Here is a 16017-nt window from a genome sequence, read left to right as displayed (position 1 = left end):
AAGTTTTTAAATGAGACTAAAAATAGTAAATATTTTACTTTGTCATTTAAATGTCACTTTTCCCTCTGTGATGTTTATTAATATAAAAAGTTTAAATAGTTCAGATGTCATCATATTTGATTAATTCACATTCTTAGAGCCATGATCAACTGCTCACCATAGGTTTTTTTCAAGTGCCTATCATAAACAGTTCATTTGTTTTGTTTTGTTTTGTGTTTTGTCTTGGTATTTTATTTTCCAAGGAGGCATGTGAGCATGTCCAGTTGCTTACAGGGATATAGTAAGTATCACACAGAGAACACAAGTGAACATTTTTAGATAATGAAACATTGACATGGTTGAGGTCAGCATTTATTATCTCTTGTATTCAGCAATCTTTACATCCAGTATTTGGTTTTCTGCTTCTGTATTAGTTTTCTAAAGCCAATAGATTCTGGTTCTATCCATGTTCCCGCAAAAGACATGATCTCATTCTTTGTTATGTCTACATAGTACTCCATGGTGTATAGGTATCACATTTTCTTTATCAAGTCTGTCATTGACGGGTATTTAGGTTGATTCCATGTCTTTGATACTGTGAGTAATCCTGCAATGAACACTATGTGCATGCGTCTTTATGACAGAATGATTAATATTCCTCTGGGTATATACCCAGTAGTGGGATTGCAAACTATACTACAGGGGGGTACAATAACCAAACAGCATGGTACTGTGCAAAATCACGCACAGAGACCAATGGAACAGAATAGAGAGCCTAGAAATAAGGCCACACACCTAGGACCATCTGATCTTTGACAAAGCTGACAAAAACAAGCAATGGGGAAAAGAATCCCTATTGAATAAATGGTGCTGGGATAACCGACTAGCTCTAGTCAGAAGACTGAAGCTGGGCTCCTGTTCTATATACAAAAATTATAAACACTGAAACTATAAACACCCTGGAAGACAAGCTAGGCAATACCATCCTGCACACAGGAACAGGCAAAGATTTCATGACAAAGACACCAAAAGCAATGATAACATTGGCAAATGGGATCTAATTAAACTCACTAGCTTCTGCACAGCAAAAGAAACTATCAACTGAGTAAACAGGCTACAGAATGGGAGAAAATATTTGCAAACTATGCATTTGACAAATCATCTACAAGGAACTTAAACAAATTTACAAGAGAAAAATAAACAACCCCATTAAAAAGTAAGCAAAAGACATGAATAAACACTTCTCAGAAGAAGACATACATGTGACCAACGAGCATTTGAAAAGAAGCTCAGTATCTCTGATCATTAGAGAAATGCAAATTAAAACCACAATGAGATACCATCTCATGTCAGTCAGAATGACAATTATTAAATAGCCAAAAAATAACACATGCGGATGAGGTTGCGGAGAAAAGGAACACTTGTACATTGTTGGTGAGAGTATAAAGTGGTTCAACCATTGTGGAAAGCAGTATGGAAATTTCTCAGAGAGCTAAAAACAGAATTACCAGTTGACCCCGCAACCCTCTTACAGAGCAGTTTAATTCCCTTTTGTTCTGTTTCTATCATCTAGATAAACCTGTGCACCCAGGAACCTGTCTTAACAACAACACATTTCCCTGAGAGAAATTATTTTGCCTCCTTGATATATGAAGGTGACTGTAGGTTTCTATTTTAAAAAATAGCAATAATTGCTTTGTTATATTAACATACCCAATACAAATATGTTGGTCGGCTTTTGGAAAAATAGATCAAGTCTAGTTTCCAACATTGGGAACAAATTTGGTCACAAGAAATTTTCAATTAGGCTTTCTCATATCGATATCAGTGAAGGCAAATAGGAATGATCCACATAATTACTAGTCACTGTTTTCTTTCAATGATGTAACTTCAAATCCCTATCTGCTAGACTAGCCTGTGAATAGAAAACAAGTTTGAGAAACCTCATCAGCCGAGGTGTTCCATCTACATCCATCGTCACCCCTGTTTAGGAACCATTGCCTACCTTGCCTTCTCTGCCAGAACTATAATTCTTGAAATGCCATTTTTCATTTGCTCAACAGATTGAAACGTTTTCTAAAGTTGAATATTGTCTTAGAACTTGGAATACCTACACCACATTCGTTCACACTAGTTTCTGTTTTTATCAAGATTCTTTGGGTCACTTTCTAAATTGAATTTGCCTCATAATTATCTAAAAGAGAAGTATCCTGCACATTTGTTTCGGGGTAATATTGTCCTCCATAACTGCTCTGCAGTGCACAAAACTGAGTACTCATGGTATATAGGGAGGCATATAGGGAGATTCAGAAGAGTTTGTTTAGAGGAGTGTCTCTCATCTCTGTTCCTAGATCTTTGTAAAGATTTTGGCACAAAGGCAATACTCAGTAAATATGTTTTAATTAAGCTGAATAATTGTTTATTATTTCTGCCTTATGATATCAGAACTACAATAAGCTCTGAACATACATCCAAAAAAAGATAATATATTTCAGCTAAAACTGACTTGATGAAATCAGAGAACACAGGAAGTTCTGGATATTTGCAGATGGAGTTTAATAAATAGGAATAAAAAGGTCAATAAAAAAGGCACACACACACACACACACACACACACACACACACACACTGCAAATGGAAGCAGCCAGACAAAAGCAGTGAAGAACAAACAAGTAAAACTTATTAGGGAAAGAAAACGAAATTGAAATCAGAATTAAATGACAACATTTACAGGTCATCCTATTGAAATACATGTTGGTTGACAGAAATCAACCTTTCCTCTGTGTTCCTAAATATCCATTACAGAACTACCTCAACTCAAGAGATAGTCATTTAGTGATAACTAGCAGAAGTTCCTGATAATGGAGATGAAAGACATTTGATTTGGGGATAATAAAGAAGAGACATAAGAACAAGAGAGTTGGATTTCTTAAGTAAACGTGGAATATCCCACACTAAAATGATGTCAAAGAAATGTTTTTTTCTGCAAATGTTGTAGCCTAGCATTGCTGGGAGCATTGCTATTTAAAAGGTGGCCTGTCAGGTTAAGGGAGATGAGCCAGAAGGAGATCGCTAACGCTTTCTGTCTGTCTTCTCCTTACCTGACTAAGGAAGAAGGCAAATCATTGTGTGTTATTTTTAGTGCAGTGAGAAAAAAGAATCTGGTTTATATTATGTTGAAAACAAAAGTAACACCATATGTTGTGCCCACCGAGAGCCATTATGATAATGCATCAGTCAGGGAGTGCGTAATTGCTCAGCTCAGAAATGGCACCGAGTCACAGCACTGACACCAGCAAATTTTCTGCCATTAGTATTTGGTTCCTTTTTCTCTGCTAGGTTAAAAATAATAATGATGATGATAACAGAGCCTCTCTTCAACCACTGAAATGCTTATTTTCTTGTAATGTCTTGTTTGCTGGCAAACTCTTATTTGGGAAGACAATCCACTGTCTTTGGAATGAAAGATTTTTTAATAAATACAACCCTCATTTACTTTCATTGAACAGAGGTTTTATTCTTTCTCTTCATTCCAATTCCACCTTCTCCTAGAGCATATCCTGCAGTTAGCTCTCCCTCTTCTGACATAGTAGTAGCACATCAGCTGTCTTAGGCTATTTATTACTTAGCCTATTATCTGTCTTAGATAATCTCTTGGGTTGAATTAATCTGGGAAATTTAGCTTAATCTGTGGATGAAAGCCAAGGGTCTTTGAGCATTCTATAATCACATTCAGAACTGTGTGGATATGTATTGTGTATTTTTCTGGAGAGTCAGTTACTCTCCTTAGACCATAAAGGGGACTTGGGAACCAGAAAAAACCTCAAGACATTTAATCCTACGAGCACATAGAAAGTATAGGTTGCCTCTTATATTGCTTTTGCCAAGTCCAGTTTAACACTTGAGCAACATTAACTAATGTGTCATGGTTCGAAGGGCCTTTACTTTACTAACTCAATTAATCCTTGTAGCAGTCTATGAATTTATTATATTATCACCCCTGTTTAACAGATGATAAAACTGAGACATGGGTTCATAAAGTTGGTAAGAGGGAAAGCCAGGCTTCATACTCAGGCAGTTGGGTTTTAAAGACCATGCTCTTTATTACTTCCCTCTACTCACTGTGTATATAATATGCATATATTATTAGAAGGCCCATAAGTATAAACTCTCATTTTATATATATATATATATGTATTTTTTTTTTTTTTTTTGAGACAGTTTCATTCTTGTTACCCAGGCTGGAGTGCAATGGCACCATCTCGGCTCACTGCAACCTCCGCCTTCCGGATTCAAGTGATTCTCCTGCCTCAGCCTCCTGAGTAGCTGGGATTACAGGCACGCACCACCATGCCCAGCTAATTTTTTGTATTTTTAGTAGAGATGGTGTTTCACCATGTTGACCAGGATGGTCTCGATCTCTTGACCTCGTGATCCACCCACCTCGGCCTCCCAAAGTGCTGGGATTACAGGCGTGAGCCACCACGCCCGGCCTATTATTATATATTTTTGAATAGCAAGTTTGCTCTTTTAGTCTCAAGATTACAATCAGTGGAAATACACTAGCAAACTAATTCATTTATCTTATAAGCACTTATTACACATCTTTCACGTGCTTACCATTATGCAATAATTCACTTAAATTATCTCGTGTAATGCTTTTGGTTGCATTCAAGATAAGTATGATAATCTCCATTTTACAGATGAGAAAATCGAAGTTCTGAGAGGCTAGACAACAAGTCTCATCTCATTCATAAAGCAGCAGAAGAAGAGTTCAGCTCATGTCTGTCTCCCTCAGATAAGGTTTTTCTTAGCTTCTCTGCAGGGCTAGATTTTCAATTAAATACTACAAACATTGCTAAAATGTCTTCTAAACTTGGGGACAAGATTTATAGAAATCCACCTAGTTATTGTCAGCCCAAAGCAGCATCTCGTTTTATATAGGGATGAGAGTAAAAAATTATCGCTTTGAATAAATCATCATTTACTGTGCTCTTTCTTTCCATTTTAATTTTTACTCTTAAAGACTCTTGCCTGAATTGCAGACTAACAACTACCTTCCTCATATTACCACCTGAATGTCCAGTAGGTATCTCAAATCTATATTCCTGAAACTAGAGGCCTGATGATGCAAAACTGCTCGTCTCTCATTCTTCTCCTCTCCAATAATGGCAATTCTGATTTCTCAGGTGCCCAGGCAGAAATCACTGCAATCATTACTCTGACTCTTTCCTTTTGCCCATAACCTATATCCAAATTGTTGGCAAGCCCTGTTGGATCTAGGAGTATATTACATAAAAACTCTTACCACTTCTCTTTACCTCCCAGCTCACTGGTCTATCATAGCCCCCACCCTGCCCCCATCTGTCCCCAGGTGATTCCAGTAGCCTTCTGGCAGTTCTCCCCACCTCTGCTCTTATGCTCCAGTACTCTCTTCTCATTTGTATGGCCCGGCTGACCTTATTAAATGTGTATTAAGTCACCCTAATGTGCTGTTCCATACAGAAATCACATTTTGGTAGTGAAATTGAAACTGAAGTTAATTAAAATGAAATGAAACTTACAATTTAGGTCTTCAGTCACACTGGAAACTCAGGTCCTAAGACAGCTTTCAAGTGCTCCACAGCAACAACTGGTGAGTGACAATCCCGCTGGACAATGCAGATGTAGAATGTGTCCATTGGTTCAGAAAGTTCTATAAGACAGCACCACAGTGGTCTTCCATTGAGCTTCACGGATCTGGCACCTCATCCACTCCCCATCTCTGACCCCTCCAACCTAATCTCCTTCCCTTCTGCCCTCACTTATTCACTTCCAGTTTCACTGGCTTCCTGGCTAGTTCTTGATTGGCCAAACATATTCCTGCTTCAGGTCCTTTGCAGCTGCTAATCTCTCTCCTGGAGTCATCTTCCCTCTAATATCTACATTGCTTGAAGTTAGGTCTCTGCTGAAATGTCAGGTTATTAGAGAGACTCTGTGATCACCCTAGTTAAAGCAGCAGCGCATCAAGTCTTTAACCCTCTTAGCACTTATTCAGATTAGTTTTTCATTTAGCACTTATCACCAAATATTTACTTATTTAATTTTCTCTTTCCTCCCGTACTCCTTGAAATGTGAGCTCCACATAGAACAAGATTATTATGTTGTTCACCATTCTATCCTAAGCATCTAGTGTACTTCCTGGCAGACTGCAAATGAAAGAAAGAATAATTGAAAGCATGAATTTTGTTCTATTGCACAGGAAGCAGTGGCTGGGCCAAGCTGTGGGAAAAATACGGATCACGCTTACCCAGGGATGACCTCTGCCTGTATATCACATCATCTCATCTCACTCAGATGCTGGACAACCTAGGGCTTAAGTATGAGTGCTATGACTTTTTGTCCACCATGGACATATCTGACTGCTTTATTGATGGGAATGAAAATGGGGAGCTGCTTTGGGATTTTTTGACCGAAACCTGTAACTTTAATGCCACAGCACCACCTGATCTTAAAGCAGAGATTGCAAAAGATCTACAAGAGCCTGAATTTAGTGCTAAGAAAGAGGGTAAGGTTCTTTTTAATAATAGTCTGAGTTTCATAGTGATTGAGGCATAACTATCAATCACAAAAGTATATTTAAATATTACATATTGAACAACTCTGATCACTCATTTATTTCCATATTAAATCACAAATACATTCATTAATGTAAATAAAGCACTGTTTCCATATGAGATGTAGAGAATTCCAAAACATTATTGGACTTCCATGTGGGATACTGCTGGTCTTATCCTGTCCCTCCTCCAGGTGGAGAGATCACATGCAGGCTCAGTATAACATAAACTAGAAAAATTAGGCAACTGAATTTCTATGGCTTGTTGATGACAAGATTCATTCCATTTGCTGATTGTCTAAATTATTCTAGAATACTAATAAAACATATACTATAGATTCTTTGTTAGTGAAGTATCCACTTATCGGTACTTTGAACACAAAGCCTGTGTTGCAACTGAATTTCCATGACTTATTGACAATAAAATTCATTCCATTTGCTGATTGTCTGAATTTTTCTAGAATAACTAATCAAATATATACTATAAATTCTTTATTAGTGACATATGTACTTGTCAATACTTTGAATACAAATCCCATGTTATTTGGCCCTTTTGTGAAGAAGTGTTTGTCTAGATACTATTCTTCTATTGTACTTTCTATCTTATTTTTATTAATTTTTAAGAGTAAGCACTTTACAATATTACAAAATCAATTATTTATCGTGTGTTGTCATTTCTTCCTATTCTTTTCTCTTGTAATTTTGTCCGTGAATAACATTTTGTTTCTCTTTTCGATATACTGAAGTTTTTCTATTATATTTAGCCAAATTTGTTGTTTGTTTTTTAAGTCTGGTCTTCTGACAAATTTTAAAAGACCTTCTAAAACCAAGATTTTAGAACACTAACATATTTTGTTAAAGTAAAATTATAGTTTTGCTTTATTTTTTAAAAAAGAAATCTTTAATATGTTTGAAATTAGGTAGGTATAAACAGTGAGAACAAACTGTTTCCCCTCAAAATAGTAGCCAGATGTATAAACAAAATTTATTGAAGAACACAAAACACAAAAGTAAAAAATTTACTAGTTTGAAATGTACCTTTTACCAGATTTCTAGGAATTTGGTAAATGCAAGATTCTAGAAAACTTTTAATGCGTTTTGTTACTTCATAGTCTCTTATGTCACTCTTAAGACCTCCTATAAGACTAAGAGTTATCTTTGGACTGTAGGATTTTAGGGTTTTTTTGAAAACATATTTGATTTTTTCTTTTATTTCTAATGATAACCCTCTGTCATTTTAGTTGTAAACAGTGCATATATTTAGATAAGTAAATAACTAATTTAATAATTAATACATAAATATTTTAAGTATGTAAATAATTACTACTCCCTATCAGAAACAGAACAAAAGTAGGTTTTACTAAACAGCTCATTGTGCCAGTGAGGAAGCCTTCAACCCAGTCTGATACTCATTCTTTGATGTAATGGCTTCTACTTAATGCTGCAGTATAATCATTTTAAAAAGTTAAATGACCCCTCTCAATCACCTAGTTATCCCCAGGGAATACACTGGCATAGAGAGCCTATTTACACTAATAAATTATCAAGCTTTGTCGTTTATAATAAGTAAAACTTGTATTGCTTTCTTTGTTTGGACAACTTCATCAATGCTTTTTGAATTATAAATTTCAACAAATGAAATGACAGTTATCCAATCAGATTCCTGAATATGAACACTTAACCATTAATCATACTGATATGTACTACTGACAAAGGAAATCTGTGAGGCACACATGACCGATAGGCATGGGGCCATGAAGATCTTGAACAACTTCACCAGAAGGATGGAAATCAAGACTTTACAGAGTCTTTTGTAAAAAGCACATGTGCAAAAACAAAAATAGAACTAACAATGCTACTTAAAGAGACAAAAAAATTGCAGTCCATAGATTGGTGTTTGTAAATATAGCCTTTTTCTCATCCTTATTAAACCCTTAGTATACAGGATAAATAAATTCTCACTTGTTTAATTTTAATGCAATTGAAACACCCACCTTTTTGAAGAGAGAAATTCCCATGTAAACCTACTAGTTAGCAATGAGAAGCTATATAAGTTCAAGGGATGGACTTATCCCTGGTTTCTTCTTGCACTGCATGACATTGCCAAAATTTGGGGCAGTCACGTATTGACTTTCCAGGTTTATTCTTGTGTTTCAGAAAAAAGTGCTCAGTGTGAATTTGGAATGTTGTTTTATGTATCGTCGTGGATCTCTCAGTGTTTAACATGGTGTCTTGTGTATGGTAAATGCTAAGTAAAGGGGGATCAATGAATTCTTTCCTTCTCAAGCATTTATCTTATACCTTGTGCATTCATATTATCTTATACCTTGTGCATCCATATTATAAAGAGAGCTCAAGAACCCAACAAAATTATGTGTTGCCATTAGCATGAGTGTAAACTTTAACTTATTGAGGACTCTTTCAGACACTTTTTTTACATATTATTAGGGCATATTGCCAAAATCCAAAGAGAAAGCATGATGTGGAGCACAGCATTTTAGGGCTTGATATTTGCTTATTATAAAAATTGATGACTTTCTTAATTTAAAAAGCTACCACTTTGGGCCATAAAAATTAAGTAATTTCTAATGCACATCCATAAAAAGAGATGCAAATGCTATAGGGAATACTAGATCTTAAGTCTGTGAAACTGCACAGACCTGAATGTATATTTAATGTATTTTAGATGTTCGTTTAATGAGGATAGCTTGCATGTGATACTACAGTATTGAAATCATATTTATATGTATCACATCATCAGAATATTTCTTCTAAGAAAATGCAAGCTTCTTGCAAAGTCCCACAGTGGAATGAGTGGATTAAAATCACCTTGTTAAATAAAGCTGTAGAGCCAGACTTACTGGGTACAAATTCTGGCTGTATTATTTACTCACCAAGTGACCTGAGGCAACTTATTTTCTCTCTATTCTCATACTTCTTCATCTGCAAAATGAAGTGAATCGTATTATCTACCCTAGAATATGGTTATGAGAAGCCCAGGAGTTAAGTAAACTTCATAAATATGCCCATAAAGTGTTGGACTCATTAGGAATACTCAAAAATATTAACTACCACTGTTATTAGTTACTCATGGAAACTCAATATAAAATGCAGAGTAAATAAAAAGTTTAAGGAAAATTACAATTAAGGCCAGAGAGCTAGTACTTGTAGGAGCTGACCTAGTTTCAACCTTGAGATTTTTAGCCGCAGGAAGATGGAGCTAAGCTGGTCCTCCAAGAGACTCAAGGTGCCATCAGGATTGCACCATCCAAGCCCTACCTTAAAGTATCTGCCTCCCTTAGTGCCCATGCTCTAAGTGCCTGTGCTCAGTACTATGGGAAATGGCTCCATCTCAACTCCACCTGATTAGACCATGGGGTGAGCAGCTGACACATGAATAGAAACTTACTTATAAGCTAGCAGAAATTGATAAAACAGTCTTTCTGAAAATTATGAAATGCATCCATTAAAAATTATCTTAAAAATTTAGAATTACAAATCTTGGGCAATAAGACATTCATTCACTTATTCACAATATATACAATTCATCAATATTTATTTAGTACTTCTTAGGTGGGAGGGAGTTTTCTAAGCAAAGGATATATCACAGTAAAGCAAAAACAACAACAACAAAATTCCAGACCTCATTGACCTGATTTCTAGTGAATGAAATAGACAAAAAATAAATATATGCCAGAGAATAATAGGTAGTACTAAGAAAATAAAAGTAAATAAGGGGAAAAGAGTACCAGATGTTGTAATATTAAGTGGAGTGATCAGGGAAACCCTTTAAAAGGATGAGATTTGAACAGAAATTGAAATGCTGTGAAGGAGGAAGCCAGGCACAAAGAGTTGGGAGCAGAACATTTGAAGAAGTGAAAATGCAAAGGCCCTGATGTGCAAATGAGCATGACATATCTAAAGAACGGTAAGGAGGCAAGGTGGCTTTCTATAGTAGCTGAGCTGAAAGGTCCCAAGACAGATTCAAGTCTAGAGTGACTACTGTGGGCCACATGTGGGAGGACCTCACTGGGATGCCACGGTTTGAAGGAGAGGCATGGAACCAACTTGCAGAGAGAATGAAAGATGCCAAGAGTGTAAGATCACATGGCCTTTGAATGAGAGATGAGCTTTGGCTGTCTCAAGGAAGGGTCTTTGCAATTTCTATTCCTATGTCTAACCTGAAAACAAATACCCTTTTACTCCAGGTATCCTTGTGGCTGTCTGTCTCTTGCCTTCCAAATGTTTTAGGTAGAGCAACATATAAGATCTTATTTGGCTCTTACGTCATGAATTACAAAGATTAGTTATTATTCTCCTTTTTCATAGGTGAGGAAATGGAGCTACTAACACATTGAATAATGTAACCCAGCTCCCAAAGCAAGCTGATAACAAGACATTAGCCAAACCCTGTAGCTACTGATTCACACTGTATGTCTACTTATTGGCCAAGTTAAATTTGTGATCTTCACTCATCTTAGATGCAGAGTATGACTTCATAGAACTAAATCACCATTGTCCCGAAATATCCACTTGTAAAGTGGATATCCGATAGTAAAAGGGAAGAAGAAGCAATAAGAAGATCAAAGAGTAGTATGAAAAAAAATCACCTCCTTGAATAATGAGATAGCACTCTTTCTAAATACTACACTTCATTAACAAGTTCATTTTAAGCTTGTCATAATTATCTGACTTTTCCATCTCGTTGCTTTGACTTCTGCCTGTATTTCTCTGCCTCTATTCCTACCAGGTCCCAGACATCACCAATTTCATGTTTAAATTATCTGTCATTCATATCCTAGCTCCCTTATGATTCATAAACTGTGCAATACATATCCATAGAACACGATCAACTAATGCAAGATAGTTAAAGCGAAGGATCATGTAATCCATTTCTGAATGTGATATACAACATAAAAAGGCAACTGCAGTAAAAGGGGGGTTGATTTAAGAGGCTCCCTGGGTAACGACAGTCACAATTTCTAAACGTGCCAAAAATTAATTAGGGCTCTGAGTCAGATTGCAGTAATCTCTGTGGCAATGGATTAATAAATACAACAAGACACTGTTCTGGAGGCTTCACTGACACATGCAGGTATTCTATATAAGAAATGTCTTTCCATGATCATATTCTTCTCTTGAAGAATTAGCTGTGTTTCCTGATTTGTCTCAATGATACTTGAAGGACTTTGCAAACAACCTGCCTATGAGAGAAAATGTTGAAATAAATCACAGGAGCCAGCAGGTACAGTCCAAGCTTGGTGAGTTCTCCAAAGACATTTGCTACAGAAGATGCAAAAAAGTGTCAGTACCTTTATTTATGTTCTACAGCTAGCTAATTTCATGATAATTTCATTTCTATACTGTGATTACTTTTTCTGCATGTGTTGATACATGGGTTTCATGAGTTATTCTCTGGTTTTCAATGCAGGCAGACTGGACATAAATCCCAGGGTTTGTAGAAGAGGCAGTTGTTCCATGCTACTTATTATCAGCACAAGCATATTGCAGCCTTAGCTTATTTAGCAAGATATTGCTACCATTCTGCACATTTCCCAACAGACTTCATCTACCCCACAATAGCCTTTAATGGAAGGTGCATTACCATCCTTGTGGTTTGTTTATAATTACTTTTATTAGTTTTTTTATTTCTCCAGGACTGATTGGGAGAAGAGTTTGGACTTACTCCTCATTGTGTAAGTTACCCAGGCAAGGAAATTAGCCAGGGCTTACTGCTCCAGAAGAAACCTCATGGGATGGATTTGTTTCGGCAAGGCTGGCAACTCACGAGTTCCCATCTGTGTGTCCTAGGAATGGCCGCGCAAACACTGGCTCCTCAGCTTGGCTGCTTCTCTCTGTTTTCTTTGTCCCCTCTAATTCATAGTTTCCAGCTTAAAAAAAAAGTTAATCATGGCGGAAGATTCTTTGCTAAATAAAACAGACCATAGGGGATTCAAAGGACTCCATTTTAATAATAGTTAACTTTTATTGAGGGCTTACTATGTGTCGTGGTTGTGTTAAGTGTTTGTAGGCATTATGCAATCTAATCCTCATAACAAGCTTATGAGTGAATCAGTTACAATTTCTATTCCAATTTCAGAAAGAAGAAAACTGAGGTTTAAATTGTTTATTAAATTATATAATGTCTGCCTCATTCTCACATCTGGTGCAGCCAGAATTCTAACCCACACGAATTAACCCCAGGGACCATGTTCACAACCACTACATCTTTCCGGCTTTAATGTTGACCTTCATTGATTTTCTGTCCGTTTTCCTCCTCTTTAAGTTTCATAAAGGAATTATTTCCTAGCTTCTTAATTTTCATTCTATTTCCCAGGGACGTATCTCACTTGGTGACTCTAGTATGAAGATAGTACCTGTTTGACTTGATCAACTTTGGCCCCAAATATATTATCTTTAAGAGGTAAAATACATTGTCTTCAAGAGGCAGTTCCTGTATGACTGTGGCTTGGTCTCTTGGGCAAGAGAGGACAATCCCAGTGAACTGATCCAGTATTTTGACCATGTGTAAACATATCCTCAGTTACTGAGTATCTGATGACAAGAGCATTTTTTACAGCAAATACTGAGGCCAGTGTAGCTCCAGCTGGACAGAGTCATGAGGTGAGGTGCAAAGACTAGCCCTTCTCTCTTCCTTCTATGGTAATAGAATGTCTAAATTTTAACTAGGAATAAGCCTGCCCAGATAAAGACTACATTTCTTATACACCCTTGGAGTTTGATATAGCCATATGACTAAGTTCTAGGGAACAGAATGTGAGAAGAAACAACACAGTTTGTGGAACATGATAACAGAGGAAGAGATATATTCTCCTCTTCTACATTTTCACCTTCTGGACAGCTGTAATGTGGCTGTGGTAGTCAGCTATGACAGACCATGCGGACAAGGACAGCAACACCCTAGGAAATGTGGAGAAACAAGGTAGAAGGAGCCGCATCCCTGGACCTGATGGAGCAGAGTTGCCATTTTGGGGTGGACTACCCACCCTAGGAGTGTTATCTGAGAGAGAAAGGGAATCCTACCTTGTACATACAATGTTAACTTTCTTAGAGTAATGAATGTTATAACATATAATGTTTCAATAAATGTTACTTTATACGATGTTACATTGTAACATTGAATGTTATGTTACAATGTACAATGTTAACTTTCTCAGAGCAGCTGAAACCACGCCCAAACTACCATAGGTAGCTTAATTTGACCCACATATTTCCCATCTGTTTCAGAATCTTTTTTTTTAATTGGCAAAGGAAACCAAAAGAAGTATTATGAAAATAGAAAAAAAAAACATGGAAAATACAACATAAGGTATATTGACAGTAGGAAAGCGCATGTCGGTGTTGGAGGAAAAACACTATTTCAAATGGGACCAAAATATCAAGATGAGAAGGGAACTCATCTTATCAGTCACTTGAGTCCTAGATATTTAATCTGAATTATGCCAAACACCCAGAAGATGAGCAGATGACTTAGTCATTCATCATGGTATTTAGTTATATTCAAACATAAAAACATGAACATTAACAGATTCTGTGAATGGTGCCTATGCACTGCTTTTAAAATTTCCTTGGACTGAAGAATGACCTGAGAGGCTTTTTAGACATGTAAATTTTAGTTCCATTCCAAATCTGAACCATGTGTGCAGTTTAGGAATGTCTTTATGAACTGACCGGGTGATTTTCTGGCTCACTAGAGCACCTAAACTTGCAATATATTGAGGCTTGAAAAGAACATTACAACTATAAAAAATAGTAATAATTACAGAAACATTAAAATCATAGACTTGCCTATCTAGATCAGTATTTATCTAATTGCTGCAATTAACAATTATAGTATCTGCTGTGAATTGAGTATTTATATTTGCCAAGGACTATATAAAATTCTTGACATATTATTTTATTTTGTTTTCACAATAAAAAGTCAGTCTTTAAGATTATTAGTTTTCAGATGAAGACCCTTAGGTTTGATAGGTTTAGATAGTCTTGCCCATAGTCTAAGCTAAAAAGCGATAGCATGGAGGCTTTTCTGGATTTTTTTCCCCCCTCCTTAGTCCAGGTGTTTAACTCTTAGACAGGAAGGTCTTTCACAGAATCTGAGAGCTGTTTTCATTAAGAGAAAAAAATCATGGCTCAAAGGTTATTTAAGTAAGCAGTAGTGAGCACATGGGTGTTCAGTAAGTCTGTACCTGCCATTTGGAATATATCATATAAGATCTGTGAAAAGACATGAGTTCAGGGATTAGAAGAAAAGAGAGAACATAAAAACACATTTTCTGGGCCGGGCTTGGTGGCTCACACCTGTAATCCCAGAACTTTGGGAGGCCAAGCTGGGTGGATCATGAGGTCAGGAGTTTGAGACCAGCCTGGCCAAAATGGTGAAATCTTGTCTCTACTAAAAATATAAAAATTAACTGGACTTGGTGACAGCCATCTGTAATCCCAGCTACTCAGGAGGCTGAGGCAGGAGAATCGTTTGAACCCCAGAGGCGGGGGTTGTAGTGAGCTGAGATCATGCCATTGCACTCCAGCATGGGAGACAGGGTGAAACTCCGTATCACACAAAACAAAACAACAACAAAAACAACAACAACAACAAAACATATTTTTTGAGTTTAAAGGCCAAGATTTGTATAAATCATTTTAGCAATTTTAAACACACACACACACACACACACACACACACACACACACACATATTTTAGAGATGTAAAAATGCTTTCAGTGGGTTCCTAAGATTGTGACTGCTCTGGTTTCAGAATTTGAAATTCACAATGATTTAACAAAATCTTGTTGTGAATTGTTTTAATTTTATAGTTTAATTTTGTTGATTTTTTTTTTTTTTTTTTTTTTTTGTCTGCATGTGGCTAAGTTACGGTCAGCATTTTTCAATTTTCTTCTTTTTTTTTTTTTTTGAAATAGAGTCTTGCTCTATAGCCCAGGCTGAATTGAAGAAGTGCAATCTCAGCTCACTGCAACCTTTGCCTCCTGGGTTCAAGAGATTCTTGTGCTTCAGCCTCTCCAGTAGCTGAGACTACAAGCACATACCACCACTCCCAGCTGATATTTTGTATTTTTTGTAGAGTGTTGGCCAGGCCAGTCTTGAACTCTTGACCTTGAGTGATCAGTCTGCCTTAGCCTCCCAAAGTACTGGGATTACAGATATAAGCCACCACACCTGGCCTACACATAATGTGTGTGTGTGTGTGTGTGTGTGTGTGTGTGTGTGTTATACCCAGACATAAAGACGCACACACACAAATTATTTATATATACCCTTCCGCATTTGTATCCCAGCTGTCAATCTCTATGGTGAGAGAAAGCATGATGTGGATTACAAATTTGTCTTAATTTAACATGAATACTTGTGGATTTTCTTAATTTAAAATAATACTTGCATAAGCAAGACAACAGTATATATCAAA

General features: G+C 36.6%; 1 protein-coding gene and 1 long non-coding RNA gene across 2 annotated transcripts in view; one reads left to right on the top strand and one right to left on the bottom strand.

The window, feature by feature from the left end:
- Positions 1-7220, top strand: part of HNMT (histamine N-methyltransferase) — a 49117-nt gene extending 41897 nt beyond the window's left edge. The window contains exon 7 of the mRNA XM_010330496.3: positions 6221-7220. Coding sequence (XP_010328798.1) covers positions 6221-6576 — 356 coding nt within the window. The 3' untranslated portion in view covers positions 6577-7220. The remainder of the gene's footprint in view (positions 1-6220) is intronic.
- Positions 1-16017, bottom strand: part of LOC141584616 (uncharacterized) — a 572621-nt gene that overhangs the window by 115650 nt on the left and 440954 nt on the right. The window contains exon 9 of the long non-coding RNA XR_012517775.1: positions 5544-5674. This is a non-coding gene — a long non-coding RNA (uncharacterized LOC141584616). The remainder of the gene's footprint in view (positions 1-5543; positions 5675-16017) is intronic.

This window comes from Saimiri boliviensis, chromosome 5 (genome assembly GCF_048565385.1).
Source record: "Saimiri boliviensis isolate mSaiBol1 chromosome 5, mSaiBol1.pri, whole genome shotgun sequence".
Taxonomy (NCBI): domain Eukaryota; kingdom Metazoa; phylum Chordata; class Mammalia; order Primates; family Cebidae; genus Saimiri; species Saimiri boliviensis.
The sequence above is the reverse complement of the archived record's forward strand: the minus strand, read 5'-3'. Positions and strand labels throughout refer to the sequence as shown.